Source organism: Prionailurus viverrinus, chromosome C1 (assembly GCF_022837055.1).
Source record: "Prionailurus viverrinus isolate Anna chromosome C1, UM_Priviv_1.0, whole genome shotgun sequence".
Classification (NCBI taxonomy): Eukaryota; Metazoa; Chordata; class Mammalia; order Carnivora; family Felidae; genus Prionailurus; species Prionailurus viverrinus.
In genome coordinates, this window is record NC_062568.1 from 194341791 (window position 1) to 194361848 (window position 20058).

General features: G+C 52.4%; 3 protein-coding genes across 3 annotated transcripts in view; 1 reads left to right on the forward strand and 2 right to left on the reverse strand.

Annotated features, from left to right (window-relative positions):
* The first annotated feature begins 33 nt into the window (after positions 1 to 33).
* GPN2 (GPN-loop GTPase 2) lies at positions 34 to 9313 on the forward strand. The gene is made up of 5 exons (XM_047872179.1): positions 34 to 619; positions 1197 to 1353; positions 3652 to 3812; positions 4818 to 4948; positions 8670 to 9313. The coding sequence occupies exons 1-5, from the start codon at positions 209 to 211 to the stop codon at positions 8740 to 8742; spliced, it is 933 nt and encodes a 310-aa protein (XP_047728135.1). The 5' UTR covers positions 34 to 208; the 3' UTR covers positions 8743 to 9313.
* A 7974-nt stretch (positions 9314 to 17287) lies between these two features.
* On the reverse strand, positions 17288 to 18658 carry SFN (stratifin). The gene has a single exon (XM_047869762.1). It carries the CDS (start codon positions 18549 to 18551, stop codon positions 17805 to 17807), a length of 747 nt encoding a protein of 248 aa, XP_047725718.1. The 5' UTR covers positions 18552 to 18658; the 3' UTR covers positions 17288 to 17804.
* A 113-nt stretch (positions 18659 to 18771) lies between these two features.
* Positions 18772 to 20058, reverse strand: part of ZDHHC18 (zinc finger DHHC-type palmitoyltransferase 18) — a 32550-nt gene continuing 31263 nt past the window's right edge. The window contains exon 9 of the mRNA XM_047869758.1: positions 18772 to 19723. Coding sequence (XP_047725714.1) covers positions 19655 to 19723 — 69 coding nt within the window. The 3' untranslated portion in view covers positions 18772 to 19654. The remainder of the gene's footprint in view (positions 19724 to 20058) is intronic.

Genomic DNA, 20058 nt, shown 5'->3' on the forward strand with positions numbered 1-20058 from the left:
GCCGTCATCCTGGGGGCGGGACTTCCTCTCGGGGCTCCCGTCGTTTCCGACGTCGTCCGGAAGTTGGGCGCTGGTCCCCTTACACTGTGCGGGTGTCTGCGGTTCCTCCTTCGGCTACCCCGGGGCCGAAGTGTACGTCGGGGATCCCGTAGCCTTCGGCTTGTGTCTCAGCCGAACTACCTGCTCCGCACGGGGCTGCGTGCAGCCTATGGCGGGGGCCGCCCCGACCACGGCCTTTGGGCAGGCGGTGATCGGCCCGCCTGGTTCGGGGAAGACCACATACTGCCTGGGCATGAGTGAGTTCCTGCGCGCGCTGGGCCGGCGCGTGGCGGTGGTGAACCTGGACCCGGCCAACGAGGGGCTGCCGTACGAGTGCGCTGTGGACGTGGGCGAGCTGGTGGGGCTGGGCGACGTGATGGACGCGCTGCGGCTGGGGCCCAACGGCGGCCTGCTCTACTGCATGGAGTACCTGGAGGCCAACCTGGACTGGCTGCGCGCCAAGCTAGATCCCCTACGCGGCCACTACTTCCTCTTCGACTGCCCAGGCCAGGTGGAGCTCTGCACGCACCACGGCGCTCTGCGTAGCATCTTCTCCCAGATGGCGCATTGGGACCTCAGGGTGCGTCTTGGGTCGAGCAGGCTTCTTTTGCAGATGGAGGAACTGAGACAGGGAGGACAGATGCCACGCCCCCATGTCACACAGCGAGGTAGGGGCCGAGTCTCTTTGGAGTCAAACTGGTGTGAGTTCGAATTCAGGCTCTGCCACTGACTCGCTGTGTGGTCCTGGGTAAGTCAGTTTCTCTCTCTGAACCTCAGTTCTCTCATCTGCACAATGGATGTACTAGCACCCAATTTGGGGTTGTTAGAAGTATGGAAAGGGTTATGTAGAAAGTGGCATGGTGATTGCTGTTGTGACTTGGTGGGCAAAAGTAAATGAAATAGAGTCAGATGTAGTCAGAATGGAACTAGTTGCCCACCGGGAGACTTGGTGCAAGGCATCTTGTAAGGAATCATGCCCCATTTCTCCTGGCAGAAGGAAATGAGTGTGGCTATTAGAATGGAGCAGAAGCAGGAGGAAACTAATGGGGAAGGCTTGTACTCTGTCCTCAGAAGTCCTCAGTCTCTTGAGAAAGACATAGGCCCCGATGTTTCCTGCCTTCCCAGGCCACTCACCCCGTCTCTTCCTCTCCTTCCAGCTGACTGCTGTCCACCTGGTGGATTCTCATTACTGCACAGACCCGGCCAAGTTCATTTCAGTACTGTGTACTTCTCTGGCCACGATGCTACATGTGGAGCTGCCCCATGTCAACCTGCTCTCCAAGATGGACCTCATTGAGCACTATGGGAAGTTGGGTGAGAGCTCCTGTTCTGGGCAGCCAAGGAGTAGGGAATGAAACATCTCAGCTGCAGGGAGCTGCCTCCAGGTCCTGACTCCTGTTTATTTTGTGCACACTCTGTATGCTAGATACTGTTCTGGATTTGGGGGACAAGAGAGCTATAGATGGGGATATGTACACTGCAAAGGAATTAAAGTGAATGGTTGGGAGTGAGTTGAATGAGCAGCGCTATTTGAGGATGAGATCTGAATGGTGAGAAGGAGCCAGCCAAGGCTGAACTGTTCTAGGCAGAGGGACCAGTAGGAGGAAAGGCCCTTAGGGAAGGAGTTTTTTTGTGTTTAAAGAAAAAGTGGGGGGAGGGGAGGAAGCCCAGAGTAGTTGAGGTAGCAGTAGGGGAAGGGTGGTAGGAAATGAGGTCAGAGAGGGGGGCCAGGGCTAGAACCTGTACTGTTGAAACACTGGGGAAAGCCAGTGATGAATATCAGGCAAGGAAATAGCACGGATTAAGAACATCATTGTGGCTGTTTTGTGGAGAACGAATGAGAATGAGCAAGAATGCAAACAGAGATGTTGAGGAGGGTTTTTGCAGCAGCCTAAGCAGCGGTGGTGGGAACGGAGGGAAATGGATCGATCCAGAACTTACTCAAGAAACAGCGTCTCTTGGTGGGTTGGATGTGGAGACTGAGGAATTAAGGATGCCTTCAGGGGTGCCTGGGTGGCTCAGTTGGTTAAGTGTCCGACTCTTGATTTCGGCTCAGGTCACGATCCCGGGGTCATGGGATGGAGCCCTTCATCAGGCTCCGCCCTGAGCATGGAGCCTGCTTGGGATTTTCTCTTTCCCTCTGCCCATCTTCCCTACTCACATACGCTCTGTCTAAAAATAAATAAGTAAATAATTTTTTTTTTTTTTTAAGGCTAGCTGTCAGGTTTCCAGCTGAGCCAGTGGACAAATAGAGGCACCTTTGTCAGGGTGGGAAAGATTGAGGGAGAAGCAGGCTGGCACAAGGCAGGAGAGTTGCCTAGGGGCCTCATGGCCAGCATTTTTTTCCTGCACAATTAGTGCTCTCCTGAGCTGGGAGCATCAGCTCCCTAAATAGCATCTCCAGGCACAAAGGAACCTAGAGAACAAAAACTGAAATGACCAGCAGGGAACAGGAAGAAAGGTTTGTTGGGATCATGGGGTCACAAAGTGTCAGGGCATTGTCCAGGGAGGCCTACTGGCTCTCAGTCAGGACATGGAGGGATGTCAGCACCTTGGAGGGGCCACCTCAGCCCAGAGTCCTGGTCCGTCTCTTGTTAAGCCCAGAAGCCCTATTTTATCAATGCCCAGATTTGCAGTCTTCCTGAGCCCCTCTCCTCGCCCTTCATGGCCCCAGATGGCTACATGGTGATCCCTGACCTTTCTAGCTCTGACTCTGGCCAGTCATCCTTACAAAAGACTGTTGTGCAAACCAGATGAGGCCATTGAGGCCCAGAGACATTACATGAATAGCCCAAGGTCAAATCACACAGCTGATGTGTTAGCTGAGATGAAATCTAAACCCACATGCACCTGGCTCAAACTGCTTAATTCCTGGGGAGAAATGTACCTATCAGGCAATCCAAGAAGCTTGTTGGAATGCCCGGGACATTATTCCTTGCAGGCAGAGGGATGTCAGTTTCTGATTAGAACACAGGAGCCAGAATGCAGGGAGTGGGTCAATCAGTCTCCAACAGCCTGATTGCCTAAGCTCACTGTGGGCCAGACCAATAGAGTAGCCCAACTGACTTGAGTTTTTTGGCAGAAATGGACAGTGCAGGGAGGCCCAATTTCCTTTTCTTAGAGGAAGTTTGTATTCATAGAACTCCGAGTCATCTAGTCTGATGTCCTCATTTTACATTAAGAAGGAACTGGCCCAGAAGGGAAAGTGATTTATCCAAGAAGCACCCTGCTACAATCCTTATAGTGCGTGTGCTGGGTCCTGGGGCTACTACCTGACTGTGAGCTCCATGTGGCACGGACCAAGCGCTGTTCTTGGTACACATTCGATACCGTTGTTTGTTACCATTGAGCAAGTGCTTCTCTGTACCAGACATTGGGATTTATAGCATTTAGTCCTCACAGCAGTCCTGTATAGCTACTACGTGGCAGAACCAATGGGTAAAACCAAGTATTTTTTTCTTAGTAACTTCATCTCACTGCCTCGACAAATATTTGTTGAATGAATGAATGAGGGAATGAAGACAAAAGGAAGAAGGAAAGGAAATGTGGTTCCTGTCCTTGGGTCTTTTAGCCTGATGCCAATTGCTCCTGAACTCCAGTTTCTCTCCTTAGCCTTCAACCTGGACTACTACACAGAGGTCCTAGACCTCTCCTACCTGCTCGACCACCTGGCTTCTGACCCTTTCTTCCGCCACTACCGTCAGCTCAATGAGAAACTGGTGCAGCTCATTGAAGACTACAGTCTGGTCTCCTTCATCCCTCTCAACATTCAGGTACTAGGGACTAAGAGGCCTCTTCCCTTGCCTGTAGGCTCTGACAGTGCCTGGAACTTCACCAAGCAAGGGTACAGGAGGCTCGGAAGGCCCAAACAGTGGTCTTTGTCCTGAGTCCAACTGTCATTCAGTCCTCTTGGTTTTAGGACCAGTGGCTGTCATGGGCAGGATTCCAATAAAGAGAATAGACCAAACTTTGGCCCTGTCTATTCTGTATTGCTGGGTTTTCTCTACACATGTTCCCTCATCCGTGTGAAAATGAGTGATATCAGAAAGTCACCATGAAGGGACTTGACCAAAGCTAAAGATAGGTCTCTCGACCTCATTTAGGATGGGCAACTATGTGTTGACTTTGCAAAGTAGTACCCAACCCCTGTGCATGGACTTGAGCAAACTTATCTCCCCTCTGTTTAATGCCATGCTTTTCTCCTCTGAAATGAGAAGGTGAACTCCACAATATTAATCATAACAATTACCACTTATTGAAGGCTTTCTGTACTAGGCATTATGCTAAGGACTTGTACGTGCATTATTTTGATCTTTCCTTCCCATCATGTGATGTATGGACTGGTCTTATTACTTTTATGTGAATGAGCAAGTAGATTATATGCAGATTTATTGGGTGCCTAAGTGAGCTAAGTACTGTGCCAGGCACTGAGGATACCTCCACAGAAAAGTCCCTGACCTCATGGGGCACACAGTCAAATAGGGGAGGCAGAGGAGTTAATAACTTGTCAAAAGTAAGCTCTAATCAGAGCTGTAGGATAGACCCAGGGGACTTTGGGTGTGCATAGAGGAGCTTATCTGTTCTGATTTGGGTGGGTTGGTGGTCAGGAGAGATGGGATGTAGCCAGGCCTCTGGGGACAAGTGGAACTACTCCAGGCACAGAAGCTGCATGAGTCAAGGTTAAAAGGGATGTTTGGAGGCTGCGGGCACTTTGAAATGTCCTCAGTTCCACATACCTCCGTTTCACTCACCAGGCTGTTTCTCTCCTCCCCACCCAGGACAAGGAGAGTGTCCAGCGGGTCCTACAGGCTGTGGATAAAGCCAATGGCTACTGCTTCGGGGTCCAAGAGCAGCGAAGCCTGGAGGCCATGATGTCTGCTGCAGTGGGAGCTGATTTCCATTTCTCCACGTATCCTTGCTCTCTAGCCTCTAGGCCACAGCCAAGGGGGAGACATGAGGCTTAGAAGTGGCCACATCTCCCCTTGTAGATGACTGATCTCTTGCTGACCAGTTGGGCTTCTTGGTGATTGTCTCTCAGGTGCAAAGCCTGGTCCCTTAGATGGCTTCAGTGTTGGTTGTACCTGAGGACAAAGGAGGATACTGATCAGAAGGAGCAGCAAATACGGATGCAAAGAAATGAAAAGGCATTGGTCGTTTGGGAGAGATGCAAGGGGTTCAGTTTGCTTCTTGTCCTGACTGGGAAAGGGAAAGGGGGGTGAAGGGGTGCAGGGGTAGTAGGCAGGGCTGACGGTGGGGGGCTTGCATGCCCTGCTGAGGCGTGTGGACTTCCGCTTGTGGGTGGGCGGTAGGAACCAGCATAGCCTGGTTGTGCAGGGTGTGACATGGTCAGGTGTACGTTATTTAAAAGCCCTCCGAGTGCAGAAATTGCGCTTAAGGGATGTGAGCGGAGGCACAAGAGTGTTTACAGTCTGTAGATGGAAAGAGATGAAACGTTAGTAGTAAGAACGGAAAGAAGGGTACAGCGTGGATGAAAGGAGGTGGGCTACCAGCGTTGGTGACTGGGTGGTTATGGGAATAGATGGAGGTGGAGCAGAAGTTAGACTCCCAGGTTTCTGGCTAATACAGCGGTACGTGTGGGCGGTTCTGTTGGTCAGTGAGGCAAGAAAAGGAAGGGAAGAGGACAGGCTTATCACCTGGATGGGAGGGATGGACGCTGGCAGATGTGCTGTGTTTGAGGGGACCATGCGACAGCCAGAGCTGTCAGCTAGACCTCCGGAACTGGAGCTGGATTCGTGACCAGTGGGATGGAGCTGAGGTCACGTGCAGGTGTCCCTCAGGTCACCGAGGCCGCGGGTGAGGCAGGACAGGGAAGCGCAGGCCCACTAGGATGGTTTCAGACATTTGACACTGACACAGCATGCCGGAGACCAGGGGGGCTCCAGAGCCCTTGGCATGGAGGAAGATCATTCCAGCCAGTACCTTCTGATCTGTGTCCGGCCCTTCCACACGTGGGAAACCAAGCTCGCAGGGAACCAGACAGGTTGTAAATAAAATGATGGCGGTAGAGCGCGCAGTGCTCACTGAAGGGGTTGAGCTGCTACCTCATACTTGCAGTTAATGTCGGCAAGTTCAAAAAAAAAAAAAAATGTCAGCAAGTTCAACTGCAGGTGCTCAGCAAAAACGTGAAGGGGCAGTTTCGGTAGTCCTGAATTTTGTTGTACGCTGTGCGTTGCCTTATGCATCCGTACGTGTTATGCAAGGTTCTGTTTGTAAAACGGTACACTTTTTGATAGATGATTTAAGGGATTTTCAAAGGTATTTTTAACCGTATGCATTTGTGCTGATTTTATTTATTTTTTATTAAAAAATTTTTTTTGCGTTTATTTATTTTGAGAGAGAGAGAGAGTGGGGGGAGGGGCAGAGAGAGAGGAGAGAGAGAGAGAATCCCAAGCAGGCTCCGAGCTCAGTTCGATATCTTGAACCGTGAGTTATCACCTGAGCTGAAATCGAGAGTTGGGACCCTTAACTGACTGAGCCACCCAGGCGCCCCTATTTGTGCTGATTTTAGATTCTGCCCCCTACCCTAATCCTCATAAGGTTCAACTTCATTCCACATCTAAGACAGTTAAGGATTGGGGCACCTGGGTGCTCAGTCAATTGAGCGTCTGCCTCTTGGTTTCAGCTCAGGTCATGGTCTCACGATTCATGGGATCGAGTCCCGCATCAGGCTCTGTGCTGCCAGCACACAGCCTGCTTAGGATTCTCTCGCTCCCTCTCCCTTTGTCCCTCCCCCCAGCACGCTCAGAGTGCACTCAAAATAAATAAACATTTTTATAAAAAGATAACTAGGGATTGGTATAAAGAAGGGAAACGTCAGCTCTCCTGAGGAGCATGTGGGTCAAGGAAGCTTCACCGAGGCAGTGGCGCTGGAATTGTGTTACCTTAAAGTGAGGGTTAACCAGGCTGATTAAGAGGGAAAGGGAATTCAAAGCAAAGAGAGTAGTATATACAAAGGCATGGCGGTTCAAGGTCAAGGCACGTCTGGGGAGTTGCAAGTAGAATAGCACGACTCGTGGGCAGGACGGGGCTTTGGCTGAAGAGCAGTGATAGGGCCAGACAGATGGTCAAATAGATGCAGGGTTCCATGTGCCCTGCCCAGGAATGTGGACTCCAGGTGGAGTCCAAATGCAAGTTTGAGGTTATTTCATGTCAAGCAAGATGGACTCCACTCATCCTGAGTGATTCTCAGGGCGACTTGCACAGGAACAAGGCATTATTTCTTGAGAAAAAGAGAGGGGGGAGGGGCACAGGTTCAGAGTCTGCTTGAGGTAGGGGTGCCGTAGGTTTTGGTGGATGGATCCCTAAGAGATGAGAAAGAAAGTCCGTACCCTGAACATCATTTAGTGAACTACATACTCTACTGGCAAAATCTCATTTAGTCCTCATTCGGTCCCTTCTTTTTTTTTTTTTCTCAAGTTCATTTATTTTGAGAGAGAGAGTATCCCAGGTATCTGCACTGTCAGCGCAGAGACTGATGCAGGGCTCGAACTCAAGAACCGTGAGATCATGAGCTGAGCTGAAACCAAGAGTCGGACGCTGAGCCACCCAGGCGCCCTTCAGTCCCTTCGTATAGATGAGGCATTTGGGGCTGTGAGAGTGACAGGTCCAAGGTCCTTCTCCCAGGATGTGCTGGAAGGACAGTTCAAACCTCCGTCTCCCTGGTTGTGGAACCTCAGTTTCTACTAGGTGAACCTCACTGGAGTCACCTAGTAGAACAGCCACGGTGGCCATCTTTCCGTGTCCAACTGCCATCTCCTCCTCAGACCCACACCCAGACCTCAGGCCGGCCAGCCTCACGGGGCTCACTCAGCAGTATCACAGTCTTTTCCTCCGTGAGTCTGATTGGCATCCTTCCCACTCCATGTCCCTGCTGTCCCAGAGAGGTAGAAAGAGAGAGCGCAAGCAGAAGTTAGTTGTTATCTTTGAGCTCCCCTGAGTTCCCTCCCGTGGCAGAAGAGAAGTCGGAAACACTTAGCACCTGCTGTGTACTAGGTGCCATAGTAGGCACTTTGTATCGTCTTCTTTGAGCCTCACAGCTCTATCTTACAGACGAGAAAAAAGGATGTGGCAAACTCGGGATTTAAACCCCCAGTGGTCTGGCTCCAGAGCACGTGACCTAACACAGCTGCAGGGTTAGTGCCGTCTGGTCCTTTGATCCTCAGCAACGTGGGGAAGAGGCGAATACAGAAGCATTTGGGTCTGGATTGTTTGTTTGTTTAATGTTTGTGTATTTTTGAGAAAGAGGAATCATGTGCAGAGGTGGGGGAGGGGCAGAGGGAAGGGGACAGAGGACCCGAAGTGGGCTCTTTGCTGACAGCACAGAGCCCGACGTGGGGCTTGAACCCACGAACTGTGAGATTATGACCTGAAGCGAAGTCGGACGCTCAACCGACTGAGCCACCCGGGGGCTGGGGTCTGGGTGTTTTGAGGGGCCTCTCAGACCCAGTGGGTGCCTATTGCCTGGAGCTATAACGGTGAGAAAGGGAGAGGGGTGGGAGCAGAATCCGCCAGACGTGGCTATCAGTAGAGGCATCAGTAGAGGTCGGATCCTGCCCAGACCAGTTCCCCACCCTTGCCTGTGCCAGCATCCTTGACACACCCTCCCTCAGCACCCTGGGCGTCCAGGAGAAGTACCTGGCATCCTCAGACCAGTCAGTGGAGCAGGAAACCATGCAGCTGTAGCAGCGAGCTGGGCCCTGCAGAGCAAGAAGCAGAACCCAGCATTGGAGAAAGTGGCAGCCGCCAATGACCACGGACAGCCCTGCCGACTCAGATCGAGAGCAGTCTCCCCAACCAGGCAGAGCACTCACTGCACCCTCAGTGGTTGCTGTTGCCAGGAATTCAGCACCGGCCCCACTCGGGCTACGATGGGATGTGCTGCAAACACAAGAGTTTACTTTCTACTCTTTGTGACCTCCAAGCTTTCCTCAACCGTCTGGGTCCAGAGAGTTGGGGCAGAACGAGGGAATGGGACCTTCCCTTAGAAGAGGCCTATTTCTTCATACAGGACGTCGTTCCCGTCCAAGCACAGGACTGTGCTAGAACTGACACTCAGTCTCCGGTGGTGCGGTTTTGTAAATTCGCAGTTGTAGCAGTGAGCCCGGTGCCTGAGTTTCCACAGGTGATGCTCCCTGGCAGATCTGAGTGTTTTGTTTTCATGGTATTTATTTTATGGTTTTATTCCTTTGGGGCAAGGGTTAACTAGTTTTCCATTTATACTGGTCATTAAAAGTTTACTTTGAAATTGCAAAAAGTGAGTTGTTTGAAGAAAAATATTCAGTAGACAGCATGACCTCATAAGGAGTGTGGCTTGAGGTTGGAAAATAATGGGGTTTGCTTCCTTTGGTTCTTCCTGCAACTGGTTGAGTGTAATTCATATTTTCAACCAATAGGTGGCAGTCCAGGCTTAGCAGTCACAGCCCGGAGGCAGCAGGGGACCGATGGCAACTGTGCCAGAAGTCTCATTTGCAGACACTTGGTCCTGTTAACATGTGAGAAGGGCTCGGCCTTTTACAAAGTGCTTCCACACACATGGTTCTCATGTGGCTCTCACAGCCATTCCCGGAGATCTAGACAAGATGGAATGTTAGGAAGCCCCATTTTACAGTGAGGAAACAGACGAGTTTGAACTTGGCTCAGCCTGGCTGTCTCATTGTCCACTTTGCTGACTTCTTTTTTCTTTCTTTTCTTTTCTTTTCTTTTCTTTTCTTTTCTTTTCTCTTTTTTCTTTTTTCTTTTTTTTTTCTTGTTTATTTGTTTACTTTGAAAGAGAAAGAGAGCATGTGGAGAGGGCCAGAGAGAGGGAGAGAGATTCCCAACAGGCTTCACACTGCCAGCACAGAGAGCCTGATGTGGGGCTCGGACTCACGAACTGTGAATTCATGACCTGAGCCGAAATCTAGAGTCGGACTCTTGACAAACTTAGCCACCCAGGCGCCCCTTTGCCGACTTCTTAATGGTGAAAAGTCACGGCCCTTCTCCCACAGGATTTGTGGCCAACCAGGGGGAAGAATTTAAACACCTGTAGAGTATTCCTGAATCATAAATCAAGGGGAAGATAGGTCACTGGGGGTTTGGGCACTTGGAGAATTCAGCTTAGGAAAATCTGTTCCGAAGTGGCATTGAGACGGGGGTGACGGAGCTTTGCTTCCCAATTGGAGGAGTCCGAGCAGAAGGCAGAAGAATGAGGGGCTGTGAGGAGGCTCCTCTAGCTGGGAGAGTATGAAAGCAGCCGACCTCTGCTCCCACGCCTGGCCGAATGGGGGGTAATTACTAGGTGCTGCTTCCCCAGCCTCTTTCATCTGAGAAGTTCAAAGCACTGTACCCCTATTAACACCCTACAGTAGGTGGGGAGGATCAACAGCAAGCCAGGGAAACTGAGGCCAGGAGGCGCAGCCTGGGGATGCCTGTGAGTCACTTGTGGGGCCCGGAGCCCGGGAACCCTGACGCCCAGGTTGCTGGACAAATCCCTCATCAGGTAGGGTGTGAGGGTGGATCGTGTTTTGGAACGTAGGACCAGTAGCTGTGGTCAGGGGTTCTGCTGCTTGCCCCATCACCCTGGCTCTTACCAAGGCAAACCAGCTGGAAGGAAGGTGCCATTTGAACTTCATGGCCTTGCATCCAAGCACTCTGAGCATTTATCGTCTGCAGTCACAGAGTGGAGAAAGGCGGAAGTCATCCCACAGTTAATTTCCAGGCCTTGGTGTCACAGCAAGGGTATTTCCTCCTCCAGGAAATGTAGATCTGTTCACCTACTGATGGCAAAATGATTTTCTGTTCCCCTGCCATGGTGGGGAGGAGTTGGAAAATGAAAAGAAAATTAGTCACCCATGATCCCAAAACATATATATAAATAATAAAAAATCTTTGTAATCCGCAATAAGTTTTATATTCAAATGTATAAAGATATTTTATGTTTCTCAGTCTTTTCTATACATGGAGAGGGGTAGCTGGAGCATTTGTACGAGTGGGATATGTTATACTTGCTCTGTAACCTGCGTTTTCTAGTCAACACTTACTTCATCCAGTTAAAAATAGACCTTTTTAATGTCTACATAATATTCCGTGGTAAGGCTATGACATTGTTTACCTGTCCAGACTCCCATGGTTAGCCTAAGTCATTACCAATTGTTTGCTGTTGTAAATTGTGCCGCGATTATATTTTCGTACTCAAATCTTTGAGCCTCTGATTTTTAACTTCTGGCGAGATCCTAGAGATGAAACAGCTGATATTTCCCAGGTTCTGGGTTCATATTGCCAAAATGCCTTCCAGAAAAGTGGCACTTTGCCTCTCACAGACACTGTCTGAAAGTGCTCTTCTCACTTCCAGACCTCACTTGGCAATCATGAACAACTCCTGGAGGGAGGAAACCATCTCTGAGTGCCTTAGAAGGGACCTTCCCGGTCTTCTCTGCTAACCACTGACATTAGGATATATGCATTTCCTGGCTTTGAAGTGAGGACTCCCCCCGCCCCGCCCCCAAAATTGGAAGATACTGTTTGGAACTTAGCAGAGGCCACAGCTAATTGGAAAGGCTTCCAGCCCAGATAAAGAGGCTTAGGAGTGAACGTGATGCCCTAAAACCCACAGAGCTGAAGCACAGCCCGTCTGCTCTCTGCTGTTTCTGAATTAGCAAGATGCTCACCCACAGTTGGCTGAGAATAGGAAGCCTGATCCCATTAGAGTCTGTGGGAAGTTCTGTCTTAAGAGATTCTCTCTCCTTTCCCAGGGCTCCTAAGAGGGGAGGGGAGTGATGGCAGACCCATCCCAGCCCTAGGAAGAAGGAAGAGTCCCAGATTAGTGCACACTTTGATGAAATCAGGCCTGCTGAGGGGAGGGGAAAGCCCTACACCTTATTTCCAACCCCTCGTGTCAACTCATCGTGTCCTTCATTTCCAGCCAAGGAGCCAACTTCAGACAGCCCCAGATGTCCAGGTGGCCTAAGACTGAGGAGCTATGAGGGGATGGGCTGGGGATTTGGAACCCAGACGAGGTGAGAAAATATGAATATTGGTAAAAATGCTCCAGACTAGACTACATCGCAAAGTTTTAATTTTTTTTCCCCATCCAAAACCTTGAGGCAGTTGAGGGAAATGACAGGCTCCTTCAAAGCCATCCCCATCGCATGAATCTACAGCCTCCTTGCTGCAAGAATCTGAAATCAAGTTTTTCTCAACTGGACATTTAGACATTGCAGGGTGTGTGTGTGTGTGTGTGTGTGTGCACGCGCGCGCGAGCGTGCACATGCATGTGTGTGAATATCTGCTTGCTGTGCAAATACGGCATCAAGAAGTGTTCCTAGTGCTCCCCTTCCCACTGATCACCACCTCTTCCTGGACATTAATCCTGAAGCCTTCACAGTCCTCGTGGAATGAAAAAACAGCAAAGGAGGAACACTGGAACGTGGGTAAGATTTCTCCCAACTCTTGAGTCGTCCCAGTGGTCACTAGCCTATTCTGAGCTAAACATCAGGCCACTCTACAGTCAGACAGGGGCATTTCAGGTTCACTTTATCTGGGGGGAAAGTGGGGCGGGGTGGGGGGGGGCATATGTCTTCGTTCTTTTCTTCTAACAAATACCTCTTGAGTACCATCATCTGATGTATTAAATACCGTGCCTAGACACAGACTGAAGACTCCGTGCTTTCCAGAGTCTGAGGTTTCCTCCTTTATCTCTAGACAAATAATGAGTTAAATTTCCCAGAGGGCAGCCAGAAGATTGGGTGGAGATGAGAGATGAATCAGGCTCTGACACCCCCAGGGTGACATACCTGTCTGCTACCCCCACAGACATTCCTGGCTCCTGACTCAGTGGGTAGGTGAGGCTGTGGGAAGGGGGGAGGGGTTGGGGGGGGAAGGTTCTGAGAGGAGGAGCACCTACCCTGCAGAAACCTGCCTCCCTCCCTCCACCTCCCCCACAGCAGGGATGGGGCGGGGGGAGGCCCTGTGAACAGAATTGAAGAGGAACAAAGAATGTAACCAGGGTGAAGAAACCTTAATTTAGTGAACGTGCCAGCAAATTGGTCCTCTGCACAGTCTTTTCTCGTGAAGACAATTCCTTTCTGCCCGGCCCCGGGGTGGTGTTAGATTAAGAAGTCTTCCTTGATTCTTAGAAAGTCACCAAGATACTTGCAGGGCGGCATAGCATAATGTGGTCCTTTTCAAACTTATTTTTAACTCCTCAAACTCCAGTATACAAAACAGACCAATGTGTGGCGATCTTAGCCAACTCGTGCGGAAACGGGCAACCCAGACTGCTGGGCTCCTGCCCTGTGGCAGTTTATGGGGAACCCTCCGAACACGATTTGGAAACAGCGGTTGTAGTTTAAAAACCATGGGCCTTGGAGTTAGACGTGCTGCCCTCTCTAGACACAGAAGTCATTGTATGACCTTGGTTATTAGGTTATTGAACTGCTCTGAGCCTCGGTCTCTTCATACACAAAGATGGTATGTATTGCTGTGAGGATCAAGGTGTGAGCGTGGCTGGCACATGGCCGTCATGCCAGCCGCTATGATTACTCTGTTCTCTAGGAAGAAGGACTGGGGCACCGTGGGTCAGTTGTGCAATCTTGGTGCAAGCATCCAAGATTAGGTCTTCCCAAAAAGCACCGGACATTTGGACATTGGATGTGTGTGTGTGTGTGTGTGTGTGTGTGTGTAGGAGTATCTTGCCTTTCTGGAAGGAGCCATAGTGGCCTGCCTGACCCCAGTGACTTGGCCTCCCTCAGGTGCCTGGTTAGTTCGGAGAAGGCACCTGACTCCAAAGGCACCCCTTATCTCCCATTCCTGTGGATCCACAGAGCCAGTTTGCATTTTGCTGTCTCAAGGAAGTACATATATGAGAAGATACCTTCTTTAGAAAATTTCAGGTTGTAGATTTTCCTCATACCACTCACATTCGTGGGAGAGGAAGATCTTTGCAAGGGCTTAGCCTCCATTTCCTGGGGGGATAATCTGGCAGTACAGGAAGGATAGGGCTGGGGTTACTTGAATCTTTGTGAGCCCAGTCTCTGTCTAGACAGCCCTGCCTCATCCCAGAACCAGCTTTATTTCCATTTCTATGATAGCACTGGCACTAAACACGGTTTCCGGGCGTTTGGAAGGATGGTTTTAAAACTGAGTTCCAAGAGGCGTCTGGGTGGCTCAGTCAGTTAAGCATTAGCCTTCGGCTTAGGTCATGATCTCACGGTTTGTGAGTTTGAGCCCCACATCAGTCTCTACTGTCAGCACAGAGCCCGTTTCAGATCCTCTCTCTCTCTCTCTCTCTCTCTCTCTCTCTCTCTGTGTCCCTCCCCTGCTCTCTCTCTTTCAAAAAGAAACATTTTAAAAGAATTCTTTAAAAATTAAAAAAATTAATAAAGCTGAGCACCTTCCTGCACAAAACCCTGGCTGGAGACACTGTAGGAAGAAAGGAAAAATGATTAGACAAAGCTACCATTTTTAGGAAGCTCTCTGAGGAGATAAGAAATAAACTCAGGACCTAGCTGCAAACCCAGAGGCAGAGGCAAGTAGATATGAATCATAACTGAATTAATGTACCTATATAAACTAAAGGAGTTGGTAGGATATATTTTGTAATACTGTATGTGTGTTAAAGGGAGGTGGCTACCCATGTTTTGACCTGAAGATGGGCTTTGAAATTTGGAAAACCTGTGGAAAGGACAGTGGAACCAAAGTAAAATGCACCTGCCACAAAACATCCTTCTCGAGGGCACAGTCAGGGGTTTTTAGTATATTCACAAAGGTGTGCAAATACCATTTGAATCTGGAACATTGCATCACCCCCCAAAGAATTCTGTGCCCAGTAGCAGTCGGACTGAAGAATTTTACGTCAAATTCTGGCCAGGAAGAGACGGCAAGAGATGCTAGACCCCACTCTGGGTAGCAGTAAGAATGCTTTAGAGAGATTATGTCGTCAACAAAAAGGTCCAAGGCTTTCATGGTCAGAAGCCGGTGCCTACGCCAGCTCACATCTAGCCATCTGATTTGGTGATATTCCAACCCACAGCATCTGCTTTTGAAATCTGTCAGCACCAACATACTACCTCAGGGTGGCTCATTTCTTTCCCGATATAGGGCAACCATGAGTGGTACAGAGAGGAGAGGCAAAAGTCAGAGGCTGAGAGAAAAGAAGAAAGAAGTACCTTTCCCAGGACCTACCCCATTAAGAGAAAGTCACCAGACCTGCCTGGTAAGAGAAACTGGGTCACTTCCAGAGCCGAGGGAGAGTCATTTGCCCTAGCCTGGAATCTCTGCCTGCTTTGGAACCTTGAAACCCTACACCCTTCCAGGAAAGGAGAGGAGAATACAGGCGATTTAGAAGGCAGCAGGAGTGGTCCTGCCAGCTTCCCCTGTAGAATTAGTATCTCTGATAAAAGCCTTCAATTTCAAGTCCCCTGGTTGCGACCAAATTTGGACTCTGGGGAATCTGATGAGGCTGGACTGAGATCCCATTTTGCCAGGGGAAGCAGTGACCACTTGATGTCAGGACCCTGTCTCAGGTGGACCGGTGAGCATGCAGGTCAGCTTTGGCAGTAAAGGTGCTCCTCAGGACGGAGGCTGATTATTGGCACAGAAATGGATAAATCCTCGACTACTGATGCTGGAAGGATTCATAATAGCTAACGTGTATTAAACATGCACTATGGGCTACTATGTGTGCCCGTATCTTCTCAAGCTTCATAGCAACTCTTAGAGGAAGGTACTATTTTTTAGGGGCACCTGGGTGGCTCAGTCGGTTAAGCCTCCGATTTCTGCTCAGGTCATGATCTCATGGTTTGTGAGTTTTGAGCCCTACGTCGGCTCGGTGCGGACAGCTCAGAGCCTGGAGCCTGCTTCGGATTCTGTGTCTCCCTCTCTCTCTGCCCCTTCCCCACTAGTGCTCGCTCTCTCTCTCTCAAAAATAAACATTTTTAAAAAATGAAAAGAGGAAGGTACTGTTTTTTAACCCCACTTCATAAACGAGGGCACAAACACACGCAATATTCAGAGCCTTGACCGAGAAGGGCTGGGATTCAAACCCAGGCAGTTTTGACATCACAGTTTGTTAGACTTTTGCCCAAGCCCTTTGATACTGAAGGGGAAACTGAGACCCAGGGGATATGTGGCTTTTCCAAAGTCGCACAGCCAGTCATGGACACAATCCAAGCACGTCGGTTCAGGGCTGCCTGGATGCTGGAGTGTAGTGGGGGCGCCTTGGTGGCAGGGCTGCCGACCCTGCCCGCCCGGCCAGGCCCGGGCACCACCGCCCGGTAGAGCAGATGACTCAAAGGGCGGGGACTGCTTTTTCCGCACGGCCCCTCCCCGTCCCGCTGCTCTGAGGATGCGGAGCTCTCGGGCCGGGCGGGTGTCAACTTGTCTGGGTGAAACCGGCAAAGCGCCGCCCCTGGCCCTTGGCGGGCGGCGGGGGCCCCTCAGTCCCGCTGCGCGTCGCGACGCCGGCGGGGCGGGCCGGGTGGCGGGAAGACGCCCCGCGCGCGTTTCGCCGCTCTCTCCCCCATTGGCCAGTCGGGCCCCGGGGGCGGTACCCTGAGCGGCTCTCCGCCGAGATTGGACGGCAGCGGCCTGGGGCCCGCCTCCAGCCCGGGGCTGCGAAGGCTGGAGCGAGCCAGGCGGCCGCAGGTCGCGGCGTGCTGGAGCCGGGAGCGGAGGCGGCGAACAGGGATGGCCTGGGCGGGCCTCGGCTCCCCGCGGCCCTGCCCACCCAGCTGGCGGCTCCTCCTCGCCCGCCCGTTTCAGGTCGCCCCCCGGTCCGAACACGGGGGCGGGCATTCCCCTCTCCTCGGATGTGGGCTTTTAATGGCGTCATGCCCCTGCCCAGATTGTGCTCCCCTCCTCTCAGACCCGAGCCCCTGATGGGACTGTTCCTCCCTTGCAAATCTAGGGTGCGCACTGCCGCTCACTACAGCCTTTCCTTGCGGCGCTGACTCCCTGCTTTCCTGTCCCCCGCAGGTCTGAGATCTGGAGCCTCCCGCCCTGCGGCCGGGGCCGAGCAGCCTCAGAGCCGCCTTTGCGCTCGCCTGACCCTCCCAGGACCAGACCGGTTTGTTGGGGGCCACCGTGATGGAGAGCTGAACACCCGCCCCCCCCCCCCACGATTGGCACCAGCCTCTCACCTGGAATCACTGAGCCAGCCCCTTGAGAGGTCAAGAAGCAAAAGTCAAGGTCTCTGTAAATCAGAAGCCAATCCCTGTCCCACCCCTCCGCCAATAACTGGAAGAGACAGGAGGAGTGTCACAGGGGAACTTTATTGAAACATGGTCACACCCAGCAGACACACTTTCCCTCTCATCCTGGGTCTTGCGCTCTCTCTCGCGCGCTCTCTCTCTCTCTCTCTCTCACACACACACACACACACACCCATCTCCACACAGTCCAGCTCTCTCTCAGCCACAAGGGTGGGACACTCCTCAATTCCTAAGATTCAGAGGCAACAGGGGGCGGGAGAGAGGCGGGGGTGGGGGAAGAGGTGGCCCGGTTGGCGGTGGGAGGGGTGGAGGAGGGGCGCAGAGAGCAGGGGTGGGTGGGCTGACCGCTGGTGAGGAGCATCGACGGCCGCAGGAAGAGGGGTCCCCCTGGCTCCAGCTGGCCTCCGCTCTGCTGGTCCCTCTCTCGGAGCTCTTGTGAGCCGGGGAGCAGAGCATCCGGGGAGAAGGGTCGGGCCTCCCACCCCGTACTAGTCCTCTCTGCCACGGGCGGGGGCGCTGGAGAGGGCAGGGGCGCGGCAGGGAGGGGGCGGGCGCGGCTCAGCTCTGGGGTTCCTCGGGAGCCTCGCCCCCCTCCTCCCCGGCGTTGTCGGCCGTCCACAGCGTCAGGTTGTCTCGCAGCAGCTGCATGATGAGGGTGCTGTCTTTGTAGGAGTCCTCGCTGAGGGTGTGCAGGTCAGCCATGGCCTCGTCGAAGGTGGTCTTGGCCAGCGAGATGGCCTCCTCGGGGCTGTTGGCGATCTCGTAGTGGAAGACTGAAAAGTTCAGCGCCAGGCCCAGGCGGATGGGGTTGGTGGGCGGCATCTCCTTCTTGCTGATGTCCATGGCCTCCTGGTAGGCGGACCGGGCCGAGTCAATGATGCGCTTCTTGTCGTCACCAGTGGCCACCTCAGCCAGGTAGCGGTAGTAGTCACCCTTCATTTTCAGGTAGAAGACCCGACTCTCGGCGTCACCGGCCTCCTTGATGAGGTGGGTGTCCAGCAGGCCCAGCACTGTGTCACACACGCCCCGGAGCTCAGTCTCCACCTTCTCCCGGTACTCTCGCACCTCCGGGCCCTTCTCTTCCGAGCTCTCCTCGTTGCCTTTCTGCTCGATACTGGACAGGACCCTCCAGGCAGCCCTCTGGCCGCCCACCACATTCTTGTAGGCCACTGAGAGCAGGTTTCGCTCTTCGCAGGATAGCTCCTCACCCTTTTCCACGGCGCTCTTCATGAAGGCTGCCATGTCCTCGTAGCGTTCGGCCTGCTCTGCCAACTTGGCCTTCTGGATCAGACTGGCTCTCTCCATGGCTCTGGCGACAGACACAGGCGGCGGGCTAACTGGCTGCCTCGAAACCAATGCCGGATTCTGTGCCTCTCCTGCTGTCTGCCTGCCTTTTGGCTGGGTGGCCTGGCCTCGGAGAAGGGTGGGGAGGGACAGAGGGCGGGGCTGGGGCCCGGACCTGCCTCCCGCTTCTCTTCTCTTCTCCCCACACCCTTTCGGGCTCTTCCTTAAAGGTAAAAGGCTAAGATGTGGGGTGAGTCATCAAGGCAGTCAGCAGGAGAAATCCGGCCCCACCTGCACAGACACCCTTCCAGGCTCCAGGCTGCCCCCTCTTGTTCAGGGCTTCGATTTACATGGGTGCCCACAGAGCGGCCCCACTTTCTCAAATCAGATCTTCCTTCCTGGTGTTCTTCCAGGGGCTGAGGGTTCTTCAACCAACGGGCCGCTTCAGCCTGGCTAGAAGCCTGAGCCTGGCCGCTCCCAGCCTTGCTTCAGGGGAGCTAGTTACGTTTCGGTAGGGCTGTGGTTTCCCAAGCACCTTCACGATTGAATTTAATCCCTACCGTGTCTCTGTGAGATGGGCCAGACTGTGACTATTACTCCCACTTTAGAGATGGGAATGCTAAGGCTCAGAGAAGTATGAGATTTGCTCAGGGTCACACAGCTACTAAGTCCCCAGCATTCTACTTCCTTTGGCTTCTCTCGTCGAGGCCTCTGACTTGTGAGCTCCAGGCTGTATTTAGAAGTGAGATCCAGGCTTCTTCCAGAGTCGGCCTGAGATGGCGCTATCCCCTGGTCATCACTGCCCCCCAGGGTTCCCGCTGAGTTCCCAGAATGCACAGGTGGCATCTTTCAGGGTGCCACTTAATGAGGTGTTTAACGAGCGGCCCCTGACGCTCCAGCCCAGCCTTTGTAATTAATCACCTGGTAGGTTTGTTGGACACCTTCCCCATCACAGCACAATTTTCCCTTTCAACTTGGTGGCCTGTTGCCACTTGTTTGAGGACCTACCCTCTGGCTCTCCACGCCAGGTCACCTACCCCCTCCAAGCCGCCTGCCATCATGTATCAGTGGGGTTCACACAGGGTGGGGGCCCAGCTCTCCTGACTGACTCAGCCTGCCCTCTGTCAGAGGCTGGGAAGCAGGCCACTTGGGTGCTCAGTCCAATTTGGTTCCCCAGGGGGGGACGCTAGCACCTGGGGAGAGAGACAGGACCGAGAAAAAAGAAGGTGGTGGTGACACATACCATTTTGTTTTAGGGGGTAGCAATCCTCAGCCTGCCTCTCAGAAATGTCCCTGTCCCTTCCGTTTGACTATGGCCCTCCCTCTGACCCCTGGCAGAGGCCTCAGAGATGGGAGACTTCTTTCTGGCCAACCTTCTGTCCCTGTTTGCTGGGATGCTGTTCTCATTCAGCCAGGAGTTTCACCTAAAGGTGTTGGCTGTGCCTGTGAGGGTGGGTTCCTACTTACCTGCCCCACCCCTAGCCAAAGCTCCGACGGGGCTCAGGGGTGGGGCTCCCCTCACTGGGAT

Excerpts from the sequence above, each read along its gene's own strand:
- GPN2 (XM_047872179.1), top strand. The coding sequence starts at position 209 with ATGGCGGGGGCCGCCCCGACCACGGCCTTTGGGCAGGCGGTGATCGGC. Across the intron at positions 620-1,196 it reads TGGCGCATTGGGACCTCAGG|CTGACTGCTGTCCACCTGGT; the intron begins GTGCGTCTTGGG and ends CTCTCCTTCCAG. Across the intron at positions 4,949-8,669 it reads GCTGATTTCCATTTCTCCAC|CACCCTGGGCGTCCAGGAGA; the intron begins GTATCCTTGCTC and ends ACCCTCCCTCAG.
- SFN (XM_047869762.1), bottom strand. The coding sequence starts at position 18,551 with ATGGAGAGAGCCAGTCTGATCCAGAAGGCCAAGTTGGCAGAGCAGGCC.